This window comes from Callorhinus ursinus, unplaced genomic scaffold (genome assembly GCF_003265705.2).
Source record: "Callorhinus ursinus isolate GAN/ISIS: 27379988/994484 unplaced genomic scaffold, GSC_fseal_2.0 scaffold49, whole genome shotgun sequence".
Lineage (NCBI taxonomy): Eukaryota > Metazoa > Chordata > Mammalia > Carnivora > Otariidae > Callorhinus > Callorhinus ursinus.
The window spans coordinates 6596624-6621909 of NW_027397111.1; the positions used below are offsets into that span (position 1 = coordinate 6596624).

Genomic DNA, 25286 nt, shown 5'->3' on the forward strand with positions numbered 1-25286 from the left:
GCTGAAATCAAGAGTCAGACACTTAACCAACTGAGTCACCCAGGTGCCCCTAAGTTAATTACAGCTTTCTTATGAACCGTACAGTGCAACATAAAAATGTTATTCATAAATTAATCACTGAATTACCAAAAACAAAGTAGTATTTCTGAAATTAGTACTAGTATGTACCTTAAAAAACCCCCACAAATCTATAAGGTTATTATAAAAGTTTTAGGGCGCCTGGCTGGCTTGGGTCAGCGGAGCATGAGACTTTTGATTTCCCATTGTAAGTATGAGCCCATGTTGGGTTTAGAGGTTACTTAAAAATAAAATCTTTAAAAAAAATGTTAAGTTTTGAGTAAACAACCTTCAGCTTAGTTCAGGTTCTTCCAAGTATTTGCATAGTTGGTTTATGCTCAATTTTCATATACAAATGTATTGAGCAAATACAAATGACACGATGTTACCCATAAAAGTTGGTAAAAGAATTTTATTGTGTGGCTTATGTAGGTCTTTGCATTCTACTAACAGAAAAGCATTTTTCCACATCTTATCAACCTAACAGATTATGTATCTGTGGTCTTATCTACATGGCTGCAGTATTACACTACATTGAAGAAAACCTTCCTTTGACTTGTACTTTGGTGCAATTATACAGTAGATCTCTTTTCGTCCAGAAAATAAAAATATTCTCAATCTCAACTTAAAATGGAACAAAGACATTAATACCAAGTTTCTTGCACCACTCAGTAAAAGATTGTAATAAAAACCAAAACGGTATGCTGCTTAACATACAAGATGATGAGACATCTGCCAGTTTCAGTCAAACCTCTGTAGGAATGATTTAGCATCTGGGTTTATTTTTACTGCTGTTTTCACATATGACAAGTGGAATTGTACCATAATGAAGAATAGTCACATTCTTCATTTGCTCAAGAGACTCAAATATTGGACTCTAGCACAGGAAATATCTCTTGGGGCTTATAATATACAAATGGGTAGGAAAAAAAACTGCCTTAGGAAAAATTTCACAATTGTTTGACTAAACATCTGAAACGTTTTTATCACAGCTTTCATATATTAAAAAAGTTTCCTCCAGAGATGAAGCTTATTTATGACATAAAACCTAGTCGCTATCATCTGACCCATGTTCTGAGCCCCGATCCGAGGCCTCGTTGTTGGATCCCTCTGGTTCGGATTCATTGCCAGAGCCGTGGCCAGAGCCCTCATTATCTGAGCCTCTCTCGGAATCGTGATCAGACTCGGCGCTCGGAGAAGCTGGGCGGGAGTCCATGTCTGAGCCTCCAGAGCGGCTCCTCCCGGACTGCACAGACTCATTGTCAGACTGGTCAGAACCCGAGGGCCTTCTCTTTCTGGCAGGCTGGTCACTGTCTGAATCCTCATCTGACTGCTGTCTGCGGGGCCTCCGGGGGCTGCCGGCCTCGCTGCCAGACTTGTTCTGGTTCTCATCAGAATCGCTCTCCGAGGAGGCCCCCTTCTTCCGCCGCTCGCCCTCGTCCGAGTCGCTGTTGCTGTTGCTGGTCCGGTGATGCCTGGTAAAGACAAGGGCGGGTTAGACCGGTCAAGGGGAGCTCGACGAGCACAGAGTGCTTTCAAAACGTCAGGGCATTTACTGTTCTATTTCTTGACCTGGATGGTGTTGAGACAGGTGTTCATTTTGTGATACTTGTGCCGTGTCCTGTTTTGTAAATTTGATCTATTTCACAGTAAAAAAAAAAAAAAAAAAAAAAAGGACTGAAAGGAAAAAAGAATACGGCACTTTGATTGTAACACAACATTTAAACAATAAATGAAGACTCTCATTGGCTTATATCAGGCACCTTTCATCAGAATGAAGCACTTCTCAATTTCATACATAAAATTATGAAAAGGAAGGGATAATTTATTTCTATAAACAAATTCACAGCAGCAGAGGTGAAACCCAGGATCTTGCTTGGCTGTAGAGGAATTAACCCTCTACCAAGGCTGGATGAGTGGGACTTGTGCCCGTCCTATCAGACACCTGAAGAGCAAAGGCACTGTTTCTAACCATGACCTGCACTAGGGCCCTCCACCAACACGACTTACTTAAGAGAAGAAGCTGGGGCTAAAAGGCTTCTGTAGCTTGCTTACTTCTGCTCTGAGGTCCCCTCTACTTATCAGTTGATGGGTTAAAGGGAAGGGGACTTGCACCTATGCTTGGAATGGTGGTGGCACCCAGGTGGTGGCACCTAGGAAATCTTGGCTTCCCGGAGGCTCTGGGGGAAAGAGCATTCCCGTAACTGCTGTGACAGTGGCTCACAGCCCAGAGCTTTGGACAGGAGGACATACTGCTCCTGTGGCATATTCCTCAGTTTTGGTCTCCATGACAAAGATTCCAGGAAAGGAATATTAAATCCCACAGGGTTCAGTCTAAGAAGAGAGAAGACGATGAAATATATTCCTCTGTTCGGGTATGAAACCATCTCTGCATGACTAAAGAAAGGCTCTTTGTGCTTAAATCTGAAAGAAGAAACCCAGACATACAATACGTAGCTCAGGTCACCATGGCTGGACATGAAGAGTGACTAAGAAGAGGACACTGTATATTCATTCTGTGTATCTGCTAAAGGCCAGGGGCCTCCTGGGATCTAATTCCCACCATTCTACCTGGCCAAATAAGCAAACACTTCGTGATGGTCAGGACCAAGTTTAACTGATACAAGTGGCTCAAATCAACATGGTCTTGACCTCAGATATAGTTTAGCAGTAGCTCAGCCTGTCACATGGACCCTTCTGCCTACACATTTTAACAATGCTCATTCTAAAACCAGACATCTCATTGCTCTGCTCGTGCATGCCTCTCACCACTGGCCAGGGTAACACTGTGGGCAAAGGGCAAAGCAACCCCAATGTAAGTCAGCCAGTGTCTTCAGAGAAAAGGGGACTGCAAGTCTTTACAGATGGTTCCCTAAAGCTTGCTACCTATGAGGCCAGCACCCCCGCCAGCACCCTTAGCTCCCTCGACATGCTAACCAAGACTCAACTCAAACAGCCTTCCTTTTACAAAGCCTGTCTCCTACAACCCTCCTCTCAACTCCAAATTAGGTATAGTCCCTGGAGAGCAATAAAGGAAACCATAAGTGATAACACTTATCTCACAATAACGTGGTTTTTGGTTTATCTGTTATTCTCCACTGCCTCTAAAGCATAAACTCCTTGAGGGCAGAGTCTGACTCTTTCCTCTGTATCCCTGGCACTCAGCACACTGTCTCACAGAATTCTCAGTGGATGTTCAAGTGACTGTGGAATGAATGAATGAAATGATGGCCATCAGAAGAAATACACAGTGTGGTACAGCATTCAGAGTCCCAGTCTGCAAATCTAAGTTGGGGGGAACCACCAGCTTGAGGGACAAGTTTAGGACAAGAAAAATCAAAGACTACTTTTCCAGGTGCGCCATGAGCTAAAGGAGAGTACTGGACAAGCGGTCTAGGAAAGCCCTTTCACGGAGCAGGCAGAGCTGAGTCACCACTGCCCCACAACGGAGGAAATGGTCAAGAAAGTCCCATCCCCACGTGAGCAGGATCAGTCTACTCTAACAGCCGGTCTGGCAGTGTAGCAAAGTGATACATTCCATTTAGAAGGATGCCATCCAGAGCTAGAGCATATTAAGCTAAGTGAAATAAGTCAGTCAGAGAAAAACAAATACCATATGATCTCACTCGTATGTGGAATTTAAGAAAGAAAACAGATGAACATATGGGAAGGGGGGAAAAGAAAAAAGGGAGAGAGAGATGCCATAAGAGACTCTTAACAACAGAGAACAAACTGAGGGCTGATGGAGGGAGGTGAGTAGGGGATGAGCTAGATGGGTGATGGGCACTAAGGAGGGCACTTGTGATAAGCACTGAGTGTTGTATGTAAGTGATGAACCACTGAATTCTACTCCGGAAACCAATATTGCACTGGATGTTAACTCCCTAAAATTTAAATAAAAAAATAAAAAAATGAAATAAAACAGCAAAAAACAATAATAATAAAATATAGTAAAATAAAAGCAAATTTCACTACTGAAAAAAATAGAAGGATGCCATCCAGGAAATTTCAGCTAATATCCACAGAGAAATAAGATTTCAAAATAGGTTTTCTTCTCTGAGGGAAAAACATGTGACAGGACAAAATGACAAGGTTAGAATAAGATGTGTGTTGAGGTTTCTGCCAGCTCTGACATTCTAAGAAGCTGGAGGGAAGACATTTGGCAGTGACCACTTTTATCTTTCATTAGAAGAATACACTAAGGGAACAATTCCTACCCTTCATCAGCAATTTTAAGTTTATCTTCGTCTGAAGAATCATCACTTGACGATATTATGGCTTTCGATTTTATTTTGCCCTTCATTGAAGGAGGCAGACGTTCTGGCTTGGGCTAAAGAAAGAAGACCAAACATAACAGATTATTCAAGACTCTGAGGTTACATCACATTAGGACGTCTTGTTAAACTAAGTTTGCAGTGTAATGATAACAATCAAACAGCAGCCCAATACACTTCAAAAAGAAGCATTTGTGCTTGAAGGAACGTGCAGGGAAAGAATGTATTCTGGTGTAGTGCACCCCTTCCTGCCGACAACGGGGATGAAAACCACAGGAGTATAAACTTACAGCCTTCTTCTTCTCCGCTCTTGGGGGACGGCGCTTTTTTGGTTTGGGGCCATTTTCGGTTTCCTCATCGTCAGACCCTTCTTCTCCCTTTGGAGGTCTTACATAGCGGACATCAAGGGAAAGTCTGTCAAGATTCACTCATACCTACAAAGTCTAAGACTACTTTGTCGACACATTTTTTCTTTTCTTTTCTTTTTTAAGATTTTACTTATTTATTTAACAGAGAGAGACACAGCAAGAGAGGGAACACAAGCAGGGGGAGTGGGAGAGGGAGAAGCAGGCTTCCCGCCGAGCAGGGAGCCCGATGCGGGGCTCGATCCCAAGACCCTGGGATCATGACCTGAGCCGAAGGCAGACGCTTAATGACTGAGCCAGCCAGGCGCCCTGATCAACACATTTTCATTCTGAATACTATTCTCTACATGTGCTCTCAACCACACTGTCCCTCCTCAAGGGCAAAGGCCATCATTTACAATTGCTGCACACAGCTCAGGAGTCCGCAAACACCATGGATTTCTGTGATGTCTACCAAATAATTACGTCTCTGTCGAGTCCTCTTATTAATCTAAGGTAAGCTTGAATCTTGCACTTGGTGGAGGGATAGAGGATGGGACAAAAGACCCAGGCTGCAGCCCTTACATCTTTCCTCTCCTCTTCCTTCCTTCCCAGCTACTCATTCCGGGCCTCCTGAGGTCCTATCACAGCTTCCATTCTACAGGTCTGTGTCTGAATGAATTCACTGGGTTCTTCCCTCAGTAGAGGCAGCAAAGGGCTGGGAAGAACAGGTCTCGCTGAGACAGTCAACTATAGGTTCCGGGACAGGGGAGCACCGCGAGACAAGAACAGGATAGCTCAGGGGCACCTCCAGATGAGGGCCGGGCAGCACACCACTTATTGTAACAGCGAATGGCCTGGAAGATTCAAAGGCCCTTCCTGCAGCTCTCACAGGAAGCTGTGGAGAGGTGTGGCAGACTCCAAGTACTCAGGGGATTTGGTGTGGAGGGGTCTTTCTTAGGATTATTACGATTAAAGTTAGGAAGTGGGGGAACAAAAGGCTTCACTGTCTGCAAAGATCAAGTGATCACCAGGTTTCATGAATTCTAACCCAAGAGAGATTCAGGTGAGAGGTTGTCTGTCACCTTCATGAGGCTATTCACAACACACTGGTAATACCTTCTCCTCTTTTTCTTCTTCCTCTCACCACTCTCCTCTTCTTCGCCTTCTTGTTCACTACCACTGCCCTTTCTTCTCTTCTTCTTTTTGGATATAGGCAGGTCATCGTCAGTATCATCATTGACAAATTCATCAAACTCTCCTCCCTTTTTAGAACGCTGAAATCCAAATGAGACTATGATCAGTTCTCTCCTGGCTGGTGGAGTGAGGCCATATCCTATCAGTCATTTAACAAACAAAGTGTCTTTTTTTTACCAAGTTGCAAGGAAGGGGCTTGATGAAGCCCAATGTTAAAGACTTCTAATTAGGGTAAATTGCTCAGATATCAAAAATCATCAACTACTCAGGCCACTACAAGGTACAGCATACTGGACTAACACTGGAATGAATTTCTAAGGATACGACTGAAAGCACTGGGTTCAGAAACTGTCTCTTAGCAAAGGAGGAAGTCAAACTTAAGAACTAAGCACTGAGTAAATACAACCACTGATATTCGCTTCTGGGAGTCAAACGACAGGGACTGCGGCCACCAGTATTAGCAGGAGTCCCATCTTACCCGTCCACCACCACCACCTCTTTTCTTTTCTTTTGTTGCTTCAGTCTCTCCAGTAAACATAAGAATATTTTTGGTCTTCTCTACATACTGGGCCCGCTGTTCCAAAAGTTTCTTTTGCTCTTCCTTTTCTCTGAGACGTTTCTCTTCCTAGGAGGGAAAAAGAGTAGGAAAACACTGCATCAAAATGTTATGTGAAAAAATATCATGACGACCATCAGAAGGACTTCTTTTTTAACATACAAGGTGTATGTATGCACACAATTCTTTAGTTCTAGTATAACTGCAAACACAATAAATACCTGTTCTTTAAGAAGTTTCTGCCTTAACAGTTCCTTTTCTTGCTCTTGTTTGGCCCGTAACTCCCTTTCTTCTTCATCTTGTTTACGTGCCCGGGCCACGTGGTACTGGGCCTGGCTCAGTAAGTCAGAGCATTGCCTACAACATTCCAGATTCAGAGAGACATGAATGCAGTTAGTATTTTGTTCAAAAATTCAGAGCATCTGTTTTCCTTACACAAACTAAAAAGTCTGAAGCAGGATCATTAGCTGATATCTAAGGGATATTTTAATTAGCAAAATTAACTTAAGTTTCTCAAAGTCAAGACTGTCAATTACAGTAACTTTCCAAATTATAAGTGTCCTCTCCAAGCATAAATATAAAGATTTTCAACATTATCTTCACATGTGATAGGAAAGTATTTTCTCCACACAACTTAAATACTTGTACTAAACTGACTTTGTCATATTCCCTGAAAGGACCCTTAGAAAAAAGCCTTGACCCAGGCTGGGGAGTCCCACAGAGGAGTGGGAAAGACTGACCCCTGGAAGGCTACCCGGTGCACATTGATATCACTGCCTCACCCAAAGTCACCTTTCAGAAGTAGTAACACTACCTGGCTTCTGTAGCAGCAAGGGCCAAATCGAATCTCATTTTGTCTCCCACTTTACTCAAGTAACTGAAGTATCTAAATGGAATGAGAAAATAAAATACTTCACTTAAAAAATTCTAATGAAATAGGCTCTTTACATTTTTAATCTGCTCTACAAAACAGTCAGTCTGAGAATAGGTTTACTGACTTACATGAACCTGTTTGATACATGAAAGGCTATCATCTCAATATAATTATATATACTCACTTAAAAAAAGACTCTCATCATTATAACACTCAATATGCTTAATAAAAAACAATTTCACTAAGTAGTCATATTTAATATTATCAGTAAATTCATAAAGAACCAAAAATCAGCTCAAGCAACAAGTATTTACTAACCACTGTATTTACTAAATATGTCAGCATGGAGTTTAGGAGGTGTAGGCCATGAAAACACAACTAATGTACCAGGGAAGGCAAGGAATGCTTATATAAGAATTTAAATAAGGTTGGACAAAACCTGAAGAGATGTCAGGCTTTGATTTCACCACAAAGTGAATTACCAAATAAATCCTATGAAGGTACATAAATTTTGAGCTAAGCCCAATAAACCTATTCAATATTTATGAGGATAGGCCTTAATAATCTTAGCCCTATGAAAATTAGTATCCCATGAAAGACACACCAGTATAAGTAGTAAAACCAATATAAGTGAAGCCTAAAAATTTCAAGTGTGTAAAATGCTGGGTCATTTTATTGTTAGATTAATGAAAATCTGGGGCAAACTTGCAAAGCTAGCCAGCCAGTTCTAGGGGACGCTACGTGATCCAAATTTGGCAGGAACCTGGCCACAGTTTGGCGCCACCTGGTGGCACTGTCTGCTTTGGCTTAAAAATCACTGGAATGCTTCTAATAAAAAATGATTCTCTTGAGGGAAGTGATTTTCAGCACCTTTTGAGACAAATGTTTTTAAAGAAACTAAACATTTCAAAAGTTGTTTCTACAAAATCTTTACCTATGTGCAAGCTCCAGTTCTTTCACAGCATTAAGTACTTCCTTCAGATTACTCTTTTCATCTTTCAGAACAGAGGTAGCTAATCTTTGCAGGACCAAGGCCACATTAAACATAAGTACTGTATCACTGGGGGCCACATGTCTAGCCTATAAATAAGAAACAAAGCAAATACTTCATATAATTGAAGACGTGAAAAGGATTTTAGCCAAATAGAGTGTTAGATGTATAAATATATATATATATGAACATGCATAAAATAGAATTAAAAAAAAAATACAATGCAGCATAGAACTAAATGAGAATAATGAATTTTCCTTTTTACCTTTAGCAAAGTCTGCTTGCACTCCTGTAACTTGCCACACTTGAAGAGGGCCCGGGCCAAATACAACACAACTTCAGTGTTCTGGTGCTTATAGAATTTTCTGAGACAGTTTTCATACTATAATAAAAGAAAAAGTTAGTTAAAATGCAATAAGGATTAAATAATGTTGTCATAACAAGATTTCAAGTGATTTTAAAGCTATGTGAAAAGGTGTTTTACCTTTTGAGTGGTTAATTTTAAAGAATAATTTTAAGAATGATTTTTGACATTCACCAGGATACATTTTCACAACATGAAAATCTGATAAAAAAACCCCAAAAACCCACAACTAGATACTCAAAATAGTTTTTCCATTTGAAACTCGGACCAACACTGAAAGGATAAATAGACTGGACGATCTTTTTCATATCTCTAGCAATACTATCTAGAATCAGCTGACAATTTATTAAAAGTGACACACCTGGCTCCTTTGGGTTATACTCTCTACCACCTTTCTTTAGGATTGGTGGAACCTACTGGCAACTCACAGTTCTGGTTAACTTCTTGGTAAAACCAATATATAGCAGTCCTGGTGTCAATTTTGCCATGAACACTTCACTCTTTGACCATGGAACCTCTTCTGTCATAGGTATGATCTTTTTCAAGGACGGTGGCTAACGAGTTTCCTCTTGAATATCCCCAGTAATTAATTTGCATTTTTAAAAGGCAACATTATCATTCTGGAGTTCAGGAAGTCCCACCTCCAAAAACACCACCTCTGAGTCTACCATATGCAATCTGGGTTCTATAAATCTTTGTGACTGGTGCCTTTCAAATATTCTGAATTTGAAAACAATACCCACCATTCTTAGAAAAAAGGTTAACCACTTCCAGGAGCCTGACTGCACTTGTCTTCTACCTCTGGTAAGAACCTTGTTTTTTCTGGGCTGCCTGGGTGGTTCAGATGGTGGTTGGGCGTCCACCTTCGGCTCAGGTCCTGATCCCGGGGTCCTGGGATCGAGTCCCACATCGGGCTCCTGGCTCAGCAGAGAGCCTGCTTCTGCCTCTCCCTCTGCACATGCTCTCTCTCTTTCTATCCCTCTGTCTCAAATGAATAAATAAAATCTTAAAAAAAAGAACCTTGTTTTTTCTGACCATACTATTTCCCATAGAGCCTAAGAACTTTTTTACATTTTAATATGCTATAGATGCTATATATATATAAAAGATTTTAAACTCACGACCCTGAGATCAAGAGTCACGGCTCTACCGATTGAGCCAACCAGACACCCCTATATCCTAAATATGACTCTTTTACTTCAAGTTCAAGCACTCCACAAATATGAAAAGCCTAACAAAATTCTATAGTGATGAAAACTAATCCCCATGGAGTTTTTCTCTTTCCAAAATGTCATTTAATCTGAGAAAGAAGAAACAAGGAAATAAATATTAAATCCTCCTATCTTCTGGGGATTTACTGATACACTAGGCATGTTAGTGACAAGTTTGGTATCCAGTTCTTTTCATACTGGATCCTCATACAATTCTGTGAATTTAAGGTACATGATCTCCATTTTACAAATAGGGAAACTGGCTCAGAGAGGATGTCCTCTGCCCAAGGCATGTGATTAGGGGTAGAACCAGGACTCATATCTCTGTCTGGACACCAAAGACTGGCCTAAACGTTATATAAGTCTCTGAATAGACCCAGTATCACACGAAATAGCACACAGCTCCACAACAGGGTCAGAATGGTTAAGAAAACATTTGCTCAACAATGAACACAATATAAAAATTCTTGAAAGATAAGCTATTACCATCTGAACAGCACTGATATACTGCTTCTGTTCCACGTAGATGTGTGCTAGGTTCAACCACACATCACTGATATCTGCTGTTGCTTCTCTTACTTGGGCAAATACATCACGAGCTTCACGAAAATACCCTTTGTGGGCCAAAACAGCTCCTAAAATTATAAAAAGGCTTACATTTAAGAATTTTCTAATTGTAGCCAGAAAAACAACTGGAAGTCCTGTTTTAAAACAACTATGTTTATTACACTTAGGGAGAAATTATGATCTACAAACATTCCTTTGAAATCACTTATTTCACACTACGATGTCCATGTCTTATAATCACCTATGCCATTAGCAGCATACAGATTCTTTGCATCATTTCTGAGTACTTGTTTATAGATGGCCAGAGCACGATCTTGATGACGCTTCTCCTATAAAAAGAAATAAACATTATAAAACAAAATTCAAACAGGAGTCAAGTGTCAGTTTTGTTTTAAAGGGACAAAAAGAGATTACCTTTTCTCGATCTCGGGTAGGCTGATGCAAAGTTTGGAGCCAGACGTTGCCAAGGGCCAGCATAGAGTAAGTATCACTCTGTGTAGATGGTTGTTTTAATATCCTCTCAAATTTTTTCTGTCCTGGACCCCATTCTTGTTTTGCTAAATGAAGATTACCAATCAAAGACCAAGCATCTGGATGGTCCTGAAACACACATGTGTAAAGAATCAAAATCTGTAATTTGGATTCAGAGACATCGATCACTTTTCCATGATAGCTGATTGCTGAAGAGGTTTACAAGCTACATTTACAAATTCAGAGTGGAGATGGAAGAATGAATTGTAAAATCAATTTAGTGTGTAATTATCAGCATAAGAAATGCAACAGAATGGAATATAGGAAGGTCATCAGTGTACAGCACAAGGCAACGGCACATAAAGATTTCAACACTTTCGTTTTAGTTGTTTGTATACACTCGTTGTGTGTACTAGGCTATGATGTAAAATCTATTTCTGTGGGACACAATCAAAAAGTTTAGATGACTTCTACACTCTAGTATCTTTCACAAGTAAAAATTAAACAGGGAGATGTCAAGATACTAGAAATATGATAGACATTAAAATGAAAAACTGGGGCGCCTGGGTGGCTCAGTTGGTTAAGCGACTGCCTTCGGCTCAGGTCATGATCCTGGAGTCCTGGGATTGAGTCCCACATTGGGCTCCCTGCTCAGCAGGGAGTCTGCTTCTCCCTCTGACCCTCTTCCCTCTTGTGCTCTCTATCTCTCATTCTCTCTCAAATAAAAAAATAAAATCTTTAAAAAAAAAATGAAAAACTGATTTACTAGGAAAAAAAAAGGTGAGAAAATTGTTTTTCAAACCTAAGAGTTCATACTACCAACCTGATTAATTTGAAGAGCTTCCTTAAACCAATCTGAAGCCTCATAAAAATTTCCTTTATCTCTAGCCATGGCTCCTAGGCGCAGATAGCCTGAAAACATACATTTAAAAGTTATGTTTAAATATTAGCTATAAAAGATCATAATTTTAAAGTCATACTTTCAAAATGATTGCATTTTATTACATTCATACAATGAACAGAAAAATCCCACAAGTGAAAAAATATTGAGCACCAAAAAAACAAATAATCTAACAACTTAAAGAACAACTCTGTCACCATGAAGTCTCACTGCCTGAAATCCAATGATGCCAAAAAACATTTCTATGAAAAAGATCTATCTCTGCCACTCTATTTCCAAGGCTAGCACCCTGGTTCAAGTCCTCATCTCCACCAAAGTTACTTAAGAAGCTTGGAGCAGTTCTGTTTCCAGTTTCTCTCTGATGCATAGCACTGTCACTTTTTCTTAAAAAGCTGCTTGTCATATGGCAAAAGAGTGAAAGCAGAGACTATTAGGGATTACTAGTTAGAAAATCTGGGCTCTAACTCCACTTAAAGAACAGTAAGAAAGTGTCACACAAATTTAAGTTGTTATTTTCTCCAGAAAATGTCACTCTCCTCAGGCAACGAACAATGGCTTACTATTACCTATCAAACCAATTCAAGTTTAGCCTGGCATTCAATTAAAACCGTATTTTTTTTTTAAATCACTTCTGCATCCATAACAGCATGAGCAAGGCCAAGTTAATAGCTCCTGATTTAACCAGAGTCAAAATATCATAGCTTTAGGTTCTTTTAAGGGAAGTACAGTATTGTAAATGATTTTTAATTAAAAGCTTTCCGGGGCGCCTGGGTGGCTCAGTGGGTTAAGCAACTGCCTTCGGCTCAGGTCATGAACTCAGGGTCCTGGGATTGAGCCCCGCATCGGGCTCCCAACTCGGCGGGAGGCCTGCTTCTCCCTCTCTTACTCCCCCTGCTTGTGTTCCCTCTCTTGCTGTCTAACATAAAAAAAAAAAAAAGAAAAAAAAAAGCTTTCCAAATTTTACAATGTCTGGTGTGTAAACTCAAGGTAGGATATTTTACTAATAATTATTTCAAAGTAAAACAATGCTCTTTCTTACTATTATAAACATTGCAAAAATGTTAATACAAAATCAGAGCAGGAGCATCATAAAGGTCCATCCATCACCAAATAAGTCAAGGAGTTGTTCAAAGTCTAATAAAGGTAGCTGACCCACTGAAGATCACCTACCCTATGAAATATATGGTTCAACTGGTTTTTAGTTATTTCTTTTAGTTTCTAGCATAAATTTAAGTGAAGCTGCATTTTTTTTTTAAGGCCATAAATTTGCCTCAAAGGAAAAGGGGACATTATAACCTTCACATTTTTTTACTCTTGGTTCTAAGATTTTTTTTCAGGCTGAATTTTTGCTGCTGTTGTGGGAATTTTAATTCATAAAAAAAAGTTTATAATTCTTGGGGCGCCTGGGTGGCTCAGTCAGTTAAGCATCTGCCTTCTGCCTAGGTCATGATCCCAAGGATCGAGCCCCACACTGGGCTCCCTGCTCAGTGGGGAGTCTGCTGCTCCCTCTCCCTCTGCCTGCTGCTCCTCCTGCTTGTGCTCTCTGTCAAATGAATAAATAAAATCTTAAAAAAAAAAAAAAGTTTACGATTCTTACAGTCAACATAATTAGGATGTTCCCGTAAGATGTTTTTATACAGTTTTTCTGCTTCATGGAATTCACACATTGCCTCATACAGCCTGGCTAAATTATATGATGTTGTAACAGAAATGGCATTATAATAATGTTCATCATGTTCAGCTTCTGCCTTTGCACGATCCAATGATGCCAAAAAATATTTCTATGAAAAAGAAAAGAAAATTACATTGTTAAAAGACAGATGATATATCTAAAAAAGTGTGCATTCAATTTGACAGTATGGAAGAAGGGGATATTTCCAGTTCCCTACCTTTGCCTCCCCTAGATTTCCAAGTCTAAAATGGAGGGCACCCACATTATTCAGAATCTCTGGCGGGACATCGGCCTGCACTTTCTCCTGAAGGATCCGTGTAGCTGTTCCATAGGCTGAAAGGGCACCCTGTATTTTCATGGCGGAGACAATAAGGGGTAAGTGAAAATGAAAGGGAGAAACATTACACCATGCTTTCAAAAAACACTTTAGGTAGAAGACCAAACACACTGCTAAATACCTGTATGTCAGGGTATTAAAGAGGGCACGTTCAGCGTGGAGCACTGGGTGTTATGCACAAACAATGAATCATGGAACACTACATCAAAAACTAATGATGTATGGTGATTAACATAACAATAAAAAATTAAAAAAAAATACCTGTATGTCAGTCTGTTCTAAGATTTGTGCCAATTCAATCCATGCTTCAACGTCATCAGGATACTGTTCTGTGACTTTCTTCAAATGGCCCTGGGATAAAAGAAGTCATTAAGCTGATGCAGGCTTAATTCAGCAACTACAGGCTGTCAAAGTAAAAAGTGGTAGCTACTCTACCTTGTTTAATACGTCAACTGTTCGTTATTTCAACTGGAACAAGCTCGGCTAACAAAACTGCTTCCATCATATCTCTACTAGCAATAACAAGAATGAGGCATGACAGTCTAGTGATAACTATGAGAAAATAGCTACAATTTTTTAAAAGTACCTTGGCAATATCTCGTTTTTCTTGATCTTCTGAGGCAGCATATAGCGAGCCAAGAATTTTCATAGTTTCATAATTATTAGGATAAGCTTTCAAAACTTTCTCAAAGCACTGAGATGCATTTTCTTTGTCACCTCGATAAATGTACATTTGTCCCAAACCAAAAAAAGGCAGCACAAAAGAGGATGAAGCGAACTGTGTGGCTTGATAGTAGTACTGGAAAGCTTGGTCATAATCTTCCTAAAAAATGAAAATAAAACAAGACCAACAGTGTATACAGACGTTTTTCTTTTTCATGTACAAAAGTTTTTAGAAGACTTGAAACACTATGAAACAAAAGAATTAGATATTCAGAGAAGGTTTAAAATGATCTTACCTGAACGTGGAATGATCTAGCCAGCTGATAACAACTTTCTGCTTGCATAGCCTCCACTTCTGTATTATGGAATGCATGGAGAGCCAAGTGCTGGACTTTACTATAATCCTGAACAATGAGATCCAGAAATCAACTGAGTCAATTCAAACAGCTCTAACAGTCTCAATTATAAGGCTTCCTCAAATTTCACTTTTTAAAATGTGTTCACTGAATTACCAATAACAGTGCCATATGCAGAATTATGAATCATTTTTCTCATTCCCCTTGCAGATAAATTCATTTACTTAGAACTTAACATCTACCCATCACATCTATTACTTTATTTAATCCTGCAACAATCCTTTGAGGTATCAGTCCTATTTTTGTGATGAGAAAATCTGAGAGGTTAAGTCCCTTATTACTAGTAGAGGTAGCAGTTACAATTTATTGAGAACTATTATATACTAAGCACTGTGGTAGGTATGATACTTATAATTATTCTAGCCTCAGTCAAAAACCCTGCAAAGAGTATCATTATTACCATTTTATTGATGGGGAAATGGAGGCTTAAAGAAATAAAGTATGTTGTCTTAGGTGGAAAAGTTAGAATCTGGATTTAATTTTTTTCTGACTCCAGGGAAATGTTCTAACACACGAGGGTAGCAAGATTAAGTGACTGGATTTGAATTCAGCTCTCTTCGAATGCATGGGTCATGACTTTCCCATTAGACCTGACTTAATTTGGATTACAGAACTAATCTCCGGAGAGTCTCAAAGTCAGAGTTCATACATCAGGGGTGGAAAACAACTTTCTGATTTTAATAGGGACGTTTTATCCATTTGACTAGTAATCTGGTCTGGAGAGCCTTTGTTTGGTCAATGGTCAGTTTCAACTTTTTTTTTTTTTAATTAGGAATAATAATGTGACTGCTGTTTTATTTATTTATTTTTAATATTTTATTTATTTGACAGCATGAGCGAGCACAAGCAGGGGGAGGGGCCTAGGGAGAGGGAGAAGTAGATTCCCTGCTGAGCAGGGAGCCCATGTGGGGCTCAATCCCAGGACCCTGAGATCATGACCTGAGCTGAAGGCAGATGCTCAACCATCTGAGCCTCCCAGGCACCCCGTGATTGCTGTTTTAAACAGCAACTGTTTTTCATTTGGTAAGTATTTAATATGCACATGACATTTAATCCTAACTGCCACTCCTCAAATCCTATAAAGTAGATATTATTACTGTTTTACAAGTGAGGAAATTAAAGTTTAGGGAAATTATTTGCCCAAAGCCACATAACTATATAATGGTGGCACCTGAATTTGAGCAAAGTGATTCAAACTCTACAATTGGAATTATGTTGCACAGCCTTTTAGCTAAATTTACATATTGCTCCCTGGGATGAGGTAAAGGTCAAATGTTGGGTTTGGAATATACTTTAATTTTTCTATTTTTATTATTCTTTGACTCATGACACATCTTTTAGGGAATAAAATGGTTCCATTTTGAAATGTATTAGAGATTACAGTCCATTTTAAAATCCTGATTCACATCTCTTTGGTTCCCCCTCATGCCCCAATTTTTGTCCCCAGTCCCCTCTGCATTTTTTTTTTAAAGATTTTATTTATTTGACAGAGACAGACAGCGAGAGAGGAAACACAAGCAGGGGGAGTGGGAGAGGGAGAAGCAGGCTTTCCGCTGAGCAGGGAGCCCGATGCGGGGCTCGATCCCAGGACCCCGGGATTATGACCTGAGCCGAAGGCAGATGCTTAACGAATGAGCTACCCAGGCGCCCCTCCCCTCTGCATTTTAGCTGCTTCTCTTTCTAATCAAAATACCAAGCTCAATTCCCAGTTTTTTCTGGAAGTCTGTGTTAATTGCTCCAGGAGTCATCATAGCTCTGACCTCTAAACCCACTTTACTACTTAATTACTGAAGTGTCTGGGATGTTAATTAATAATACCTTTCTTCCCAGGTAAATGATTCTTCTATAGGGGAGGCAATGTAGTGTGGTGGGCAGAGAATTAAAATATTACATCTCAACTGTACTACCTGCTAGCTGAGTGAATTTTGGCAAGTGATGTTACTTAACTTTGCTGAGTCTCAATTTTCTTTATCCATAGAAAGGGAAACAAATATCCTGCCTACCTCCTAGGGCTGCTCTAATGACAGATCAAGAAAACATATGTTAGCATGCTCTGTAAACCTTTAGTACATATATTCAGTGCCAAGATGACTTCACAGTGCTGATCACGTATCAGGTGTTCAGTAACACTCAAATAGATTGGCTTGATTTACATATTTCACGTACACAATCTAAAAGGTTTTGAGTTTGTTAAAGCCAAGACTTTATCTTCAGTAGTGGAAGGGTGATTAGCATTGAAAATTAGAAACTGAATAATTTTCATTTGGTTCAAGGAAGCTGTCCAACAGCTGTGAGCAATGATTATTAAATATGTACTCAAATATTTAGGATTATTAGTCCCTTGTTTTTCTTTTCAGTAAAAAGCATACTTGGGTAACTCTTTTATCTGAAACAGTAACACTTCAAGTACTTATAAGATACGTTTCTATCTTCTCCCTAAATAGGTGCCTTTCCCTACTATAGGAGTTACAGCATAAAGCTTAATTAATAATTCATTAGGAACGGGGAGTATGCTTCTATAGCCAGAGGGAATAAAGCATCATGGTTAATAGCTGTATGACCTTAGGCTATTACCTCTGCCTCAATTATTCATCCACAAAATGGGGATAATATTAACTACCTCTGACTATTCTACAAATTCATGGAATACATTTTTTTTAAGTTTTATTTCAGTAATCTCTACATCCAACATGGGGCTCAAACTCACGACCCTGAGATCAAGAGTCATATGCTCTTTTGTCGGAGCCAGCCAGGCACCCCCATGGATTTCATTTTTAATAATACTTGATATTTAATAAGTATTAACTGCATATGAATAGCAATAACAGTGATATGCTATCATAAATAAGAATTGATACAGTCCTGTGAACTTTTTAAATTAAATTGCTATTTAATTAAAGTTCCTAGTACAATTTAGTACTTCCATAGGGGAAGTAAAACTTTTGTACTTACTGTATAAAAACTTTGCCAATGAAATCTTGGATTTAGTATTCAAGAAATCTAAAATACCATTGCTTCTACAGAATTAGTGGCAACTTTAAAAATTACATCTTGATCAATATGCAAAAATAAACAAAAACTTTAATGACTTCTTGGTTGCCTACATAAATAGGTCCAAACTCCTTATATCACACAAGTGCCCCACTATCTGGACCCAATGCATTATCTAGCATGAGCCCACCATATGCCATGCTTTTACTAAACCAGAGACTATTCTACATCTGTGCCTTTCCCCTTTCAACTACCTAAAGACCTCCTCCTAAAAACCTGGTTCAAGAGCTTTTCCTTCTTGGTGAAAACCCTTTTTAACCACTTGGTTACTTCCTCTTTCGTTTCTCTATCACATCAAGATAGAGACCTTTATTTCTATATTTACATTTGTTTACATGTCTGTGTTTTCTACGAAGTCGAACCGAATGCAGAAACCATACTTTACTTCTCCACATGTCTACTGCAGTGTTGGGTACAGTATGAAGGGTCAATAAATATTAAATGAGTGAATGAACAAACATACCCACCCCCAATTAACTAATACAAATTTTAATTTGAAAAAAACTCTTGACATTTTCAATTTTTTTCCAAGTTAAAAAAATAAAGTATCAACTGCAGAAAAGAAAAACAAATCAGGATTTAAAAGCAAACAACTTTAATAAATTGGCTTCTCTGACCTTTTTGAAGAAAAAGTGATTTGCCAAGTGGTTCAATACCATGGGGTTGCTGGGATCAATAGTATAGGCTCTGGAAAGAAGCTGGACACCATTTTTTATGGAATCAGCCTAAAAGAAAAACAATGACAACAGGGTCATTACTCAATTAGCATTTTTTCTGAAGTTTTCTTTATAGTCTGAAGAAATAAGGTTACAGAAATCTAAGTTCAGACACCAAAATATAGCTCTTGTTTCAGTTAACCTTCAGCAGGGATAAACAAATTTCAAATAGTGAATTAAACTGTTAGAACTTCCCTCACAAACAGTCACCTTTGGTATTTTTATAGATCCTGGCTGTTTTCTTGATGTGGCAGATGTCTGTGGATTACCCAACAGCCAGTTTACCCCCCTTACTCTGTTTAAATAGAGTCCAGACTTCACAGCTTGTGATCTTTTAATTTCAGGAAGGAAAGTTCCCTTCTCCTCTTCTCAAGCCCCAGGGGATGAATGATGATTGATCTAAACCAGTCAAGATAATCTATTCCCCTTCTCTGGGGATAAGTCTAAGGCAGTGGTTCTAAACTGGGGGTGAGGTCATTTTTCATTATCACAACAGGGAGGACATGCTGGCATTTAGTAGGCAGAGGTCAGGGATGCTGCTGAACATCCTACCAATGGGTAGGATAATTTCCCACAACAAAAAATTATCTAGCTCAAGTCAATAGTACTAAGGCTGAGAAACTCTGATAACTCTGACTAGACAATTATATACAAGGGGAAGCGTGATGGGGATAGAACTGCTCTAAGAGAAAGCCATTTATCCTTTCCCTTTCCTCCCTCTATATAAGGTTGATGAAATAACGAGAGCCTTGGAGATACAGCAGCTATCTTGCAACTATGAGGTGACAGACACAAGGAGGAAAATCTGCATACTAAGGAAGGACAGAAAGATATAAAATTCTGGGTTTGAGGATACTGAGGTGCTAAATCCAAGACCTTAGATAGCTGGTTTAGTAGACGATAAAAACCCTCATGTTTAAGTCACCGCAGTAGGCTTTTTGTTACTTGCAATGGAAAGCATTCCAAACTGACATACATTGCACAGGTCTTTATGTGAAATTGTGAAATCCAAAAACTTCTTAAAAAACAAGTTTGGTAATCTTAGAGCAAGCTTACATGGGGGCAAAACTTTTCCGGAATTGTGAGGTTATCCTATTAGTGTGAACACTCATTCTGACAGAGAAATATAATATTATATTATATTTTATGGTCAGTTTCAACTTTTTTTTTTTTAAAGATTTTATTTATTTATTTGAGAGACAGAGAGAATGAGAGAGAAAGCACATGAGATGGGGGGAGGGTCAGAGGGAGAAGCAGACTCCCTGCTGAGCAGGGAGCCCGATGCGGGACTCGATCCAGGGACTCCAGGATCATGACCTGAGTCGAAGGCAGTCGCTTAACCAACTGAGCCACCCAGGCGCCGGTCAGTTTCAACTTTATAATATTTATATTATATTAGGACACCACCACCATTGGGGTGGTGTCCTAATACCTGGGTGTTATAAATTATACAGTGCAGACATCATATTACATTTCTATTATCTGCAATCTTGACCTCTAAAACACTCTGGTCTCAAGAGTTTTAGAAAAGGAATTGTGAGCCTGACAGATCAGTCACAAAAGAATTTTTTTCATTCACATACCTCTTTATTGTTGAGTTCTAGTACAGCCAGTCCAACCAATGCTCCCACACATTTGGAATTGAGTTCCAGGGCTCTGCTGAATGCCAGACGAGCTTTCTCCAGTTTGTTGAGTTTCACAAAGCAATGGCCCATTCCTAAACGAACTTCCGCTAAAAAAATAGTCAATCTGTCAAACTGGGGCATTTTTTAGGGTTTGAATTAAACAAAATGCTTAAACATTCTCTATGAGTTGCAAAATCTCAAAATTAACCTCAGTATAACTACACTATAAAATCTTTTGGTATATCACAAATTTGGTTTCAGTGGATATTATACCACAGCGCCCACCCCTTCCTCACCATAAACAGAATACCTACAATACTGGTATTTTTCCTGCACTGCTGCCTATACTGTACCTTCAATATCTAATTTTCAAACAGCAATTTTTAAAGACAGCAAAAAGTTTCACAAAGGTCTTCAATATTGTGACTGACTACGTGCACCTACTGTCATTCCCTTCGGAGCTGGGCTTATACTTGCTCCCCAACTTCAAGGTCCTGCCAAAACTCCATGTTCCCATGAAGGGCCAACCTCCCCACTGGTTACTGGATCTTACCCTTCTCATCTATTTAAGGACACTGCTCCAGCAACCCTCTCCTATTTTTCCTGCATCATCAAATTTTCTCCCTCTACTACATTATTCTCATCCACATACATTCTCCCATCTTAAAAAAAAAAATCCTCTCTTGATTCCATTTCCCTTTCCAATTGTCAACCCTCTCCTATTCTTCCCTTGATAGCAAAACTCCTTGAAAGATCTATCTATAGTTGCTGCCTCTCTAACTTTCCTTTTCCATTTTCTGTTAAATGTATCCACCAAGCATCTCACCCCCACCATTCCAGTAAAACTGCTTTTATCAAGGTCACTAACGATTACTATGCTACTGAATTCAATGATCAATTCTGGGTTCCTATTTTACTTGACCTAACAAAAGAATGTGACAGTGTCTGACCCTGTCCTGGAAACATTATACCTCTGACTTCAAGGACATTGCCCTCACTCTCTTTTCCTCTTACATCTCTGGCTGCTCCTTCTCAGGCTCCTTTGTTGGTTCTTCTTCATTTCCCTTCTACAATGTCACAGTGCCCTAGAACACCATCCTTGAACCTCTTTTCTATCTCTACTCATTCCCCTGGTGACCTCATATTTTCATGGCTTTATGCACCATCTATATGTTGATGACTTCCAAATTAATTACCTCAGCTCAGACCTCTTTCCTGAATGACCGCCCTCCTGACCTCTCCACTTGTAGGTCTAAAAGGTATTTTAAAATTTTCATGTCTAAAACTAATTCGTTTTGAATTATATTTTCCAGATGTACTGAAATATAACTCTACTCTTACAAGGAGTTACCTTTGATTCCTCCTTTGTCTCATACATCACATCTACTCCATCAGTTCTTCCTTCAAAATATACATAGATTCTGATCATTTGCACCTCTACTATTACCACCCTAGTGCAAGCCACAATCATCTCTGACCTACATGACTGCAACAGCCTTCTACCTGGTCTCCCCATTTCTATCCTTGCCTCACACTAGTCTCAACCCAGAAGCCCAAATGATCCTTTTAAATATAAGTCAGATCATTACTTACTCCTTTGTCCAAAGTCCTCAAATGGTTTCTTATGTCTATCATAGTAAAAGCCTAAGTCCTTATAATAACCTATGATGCCTTACATGATTGGTCCCTGGTTCTATCTCTGACCCAATTCTTACTACTTTTCCTCCTCATTTTCTCTCTCCATTCCAGATATACTAGCTTCCTCACCATTCTTCAGACTTGCCAGACCCACGCTTTCCTCAGGACCTTTGTACCTCCTATTCCCTCTCTCTGGGAATAATCTTCTTCCATATATCTACAGGTCTATTATTTTAAGGTCTTTACTTAATTGTTACTATTCTCCTGGTCAACCTTTTTTTGGGGGGGGAAGGAGCAGAAGGGGACAGAGAGAATCTTTTTTTTTTAAGATTTTATTTATTTGAGAGAGAGACAGAGCATGAGCAGGGGGAGGGGCAGAGGGAAGAGGGAGAAGCAGGCTCCTCACTGAGCACAAGCCCAATGCAGGGCTTGATGTCAAGACCCTGAGCTGAAATTAAGAGTCAGATGCTTAACTGACTGAGCCACCCAGGCTCCCCAAGAGAGAGAATCTTAAGCAGGTTCTATGCCCAGCGCAGAGCCCAACGCAGGACTTGACCTCACAACCCTGAGATCATGACCCAAGCCAAAATCAAGAGTCGGATGTTTGACTGACTGAGGCCCCCAGGAGCTCCCTGGTCAACCTTTCTAAGCAATCTCCCAATTCTTCTCATACACCTTTTCTGCTTTACTTTCCTTTTACTGATATCTTATGCAGTATATATTTTACTCATTTTATCTTCCACACTGCAAAATGAATTCCATGAGGGCAGGGATTTTTTATTTTTATTTTTTTAAGATTTATTTATTCATTCCAGAGAGAGAGAGCAAGCAGGGGGAGGGACAGAGGGAGAGGGAGAGAATCTCCATCAGACTCCCTGCTGAGCATGGAACCCAACAGGGGGCTCAATCCCATGACCCCAAGATCATGACCTAAGCCGAAACCAAGAGTCTGATGCTCAATCCACTGAGCCACCCAGGCACCCCAAGGCAGGGATTTTTGTCTCTTTGGTTTACTGCTGCATTCCTTCAGTCTAGAACAATGCCCGGCAAATCCTCAATAAGATTTGCTAAATGACTGAGATTTTCAATAGAAAAATAGTATAAAGCAAAAAGATTATAATATGATCTGCTAGGAATGCCTGGATGCCTCAGATGGTTAAGCTTCTGAATCTTGGGTTTCAGCTCACGTCACGATCTCATGGGTCATGAGATCGAGCCCTGCATCAGGCTCCATGCTCAGCAGCGTGTCTGCTTAAAGATTCTCTCCCTCTCCCTCCCACCCCCACTCATGCATGTTTTCTATCTCTAAAATAAATAAATCTTAAAAAAAAATAAGATCTGCTATTCAGCTTTTGGATCAAACATAGTATTTTTTTTTAAATTTCAATTCTGTCATTTTAACAACCCTATAGCATCATTTCACAACTAACTTCAGAGGCAATTACCAAATCTTCAATATTTTCACAGTTGGATCATATAGAGCTTAGACTTCAAATAAAGGTTTTTCTTACCTGGACATCCTGGGTTAGTACGCAATGCTTTCTTATAGTAAGCAAGAGCTCCTCTGTAATCCTTCTTGTTGAATGAAATGCAAGCTTTACCTATAATAATTTTTAAAAATAAACATGCATTGACTAAAGAACACAAGTCTCGTATGTCCTACATGAACTCACCTAAATCAAACACATCTCTGAGTAAGAAATACTTGAAAATGGTGAAAATGATTTCATACTTAAACTTGTTTTCCATAAGGATATATTAATTTATGCCTATAAATAAAACAGTCCTGTTAAATGGTATAAAACAATTAAAATAGCTTATAGTTGTCCAAATAGACATTGCTTATTGACTCTTTAGAAGTGGATAACAAATTATTCTTAACTGGTATATTTTATATATATATATTATATATACAATATTTTGAAGTGACTTTAATGGTAAAGGAAGTTCTTTCCTTTTTTAAAATTTAAATTCAATTAATTAACATATAATGTATTATTTGTTTCAGGGGTACAGGTCTGTGATTGTAACTGCAAAAGAAACAATGATCTATTACAGATAGTTTCATTTTTATAAAGTAAAGCTCTTCTACATTGCTGTCCAGCCCAGTCAAAGAAATATATTACAGGCATATGATGAAAGATACAGTTTCCTAGGATGGTTGCCAAAAATGACTTACCAAGAAGGGCTGGAATATTATTTGGAGATTGGTTGAGTACAAAATGAAACTGTGCATCAGCCTGATCCATTTTGTCACCTTCAAGTAGACAGAAGCAAGCTCTTCCCAACAAGTGATTCTGAGAAAGTAATATATCATCTTAGACTTGACTTTACCAAGGAGCAACCACAATTTAACAGTAACACTAAAATGAAAACCATACAGGAAGGAGGTGGAGTATCACACAAATTCCTCTGTCAATTATAATGTGTTTAAACTACCAATGGGCAATTCTTAATTACAAATCAAGAAATTATGCAGAAATGCAAGTCTTCTGTGCCAGGAACAAGGTCAAGTTCATTCTTCCACAATAGCCAGAAGATGGAAAGAACCCAGATGTCCCTCGACAGATGAATGAATAAAGATGTAGTGTGTATATAGACACACATATATATGTCTATATATACACAATGGAATATTACTCAGCCACCAAAAAGAATGAAATCTTTCCATGATGGAACTAGAGGGTATCATGCTAAGTGAAATGAGAAAGACAAATACCCTATAATTTTACTCATATGTGGAATTTAAGAAACAAAACAGATGAACATAGGGGAAGGGAAGGAAAAATAAAATAAGATGAAAACAGAGAGGGAGGCAAATCATAGAAACTCTTAACTATAGGAGATAAACTGAGGGTTGCTGGAGGGGAAGTGGGTGGGGGGAATGGGGTAATTGGGTGATGGGCATTAAGTAGGGCACTTGAAGTAATGAGCACTGGGTGTTATATGCAACTGATGAAACACTAAACTCTACCTCTGAAACTAATAATGCAGCACATGTTAATTAAATTGAACTTAAATAAAAAATTTTTAAAAATATACTTGAAATTCACCTGGAGATGATGGAATTAGTGACTCAACCAATTTATTTATTTATTTTAAAGATTTTATTTATTCATTTGAGAGAGGGAGCAAAAGCACAGAGGGAGAGTGAGAGGGAGAAGTGGACTCCCCACCAAGCAGAGAGCCCAATGTGGGGCTTAATCCCAGGACCCTGAGATCACGAACCAAGCTGAAGGCACACGCCTAACCGACTGAGCCACCCAGGTGCCCCTGGATAAGTTTTATATATGCTTAATTTGCCCACATTACTTTCAACAGTACAACAACCAAAGAAATTCCAATTTTAACAGAGAATTCT

The 25286-nt window shown here is 39.1% G+C and overlaps 1 protein-coding gene across 1 annotated transcript in view; it reads right to left on the reverse strand.

The window, feature by feature from the left end:
• Window positions 1–451: 451 nt before the first annotated feature.
• The window catches only part of CTR9 (CTR9 homolog, Paf1/RNA polymerase II complex component), a 28746-nt gene continuing 3911 nt past the window's right edge, over window positions 452–25286 (reverse strand). The window contains exons 4-25 of the mRNA XM_025894259.2: window positions 24105–24222; window positions 23437–23526; window positions 20246–20394; window positions 18564–18671; window positions 14776–14883; window positions 14403–14639; window positions 14078–14167; window positions 13697–13825; window positions 13405–13588; window positions 11730–11818; window positions 10850–11035; window positions 10677–10764; window positions 10355–10503; window positions 8559–8675; window positions 8237–8382; window positions 7243–7314; window positions 6650–6785; window positions 6351–6497; window positions 5795–5952; window positions 4622–4718; window positions 4275–4387; window positions 452–1532 (exon numbers count right to left, since the gene is read on the reverse strand). Coding sequence (XP_025750044.1) covers window positions 1106–1532; window positions 4275–4387; window positions 4622–4718; window positions 5795–5952; window positions 6351–6497; window positions 6650–6785; window positions 7243–7314; window positions 8237–8382; window positions 8559–8675; window positions 10355–10503; window positions 10677–10764; window positions 10850–11035; window positions 11730–11818; window positions 13405–13588; window positions 13697–13825; window positions 14078–14167; window positions 14403–14639; window positions 14776–14883; window positions 18564–18671; window positions 20246–20394; window positions 23437–23526; window positions 24105–24222 — 3138 coding nt within the window. The 3' untranslated portion in view covers window positions 452–1105. The remainder of the gene's footprint in view (window positions 1533–4274; window positions 4388–4621; window positions 4719–5794; window positions 5953–6350; window positions 6498–6649; window positions 6786–7242; window positions 7315–8236; window positions 8383–8558; window positions 8676–10354; window positions 10504–10676; window positions 10765–10849; window positions 11036–11729; window positions 11819–13404; window positions 13589–13696; window positions 13826–14077; window positions 14168–14402; window positions 14640–14775; window positions 14884–18563; window positions 18672–20245; window positions 20395–23436; window positions 23527–24104; window positions 24223–25286) is intronic.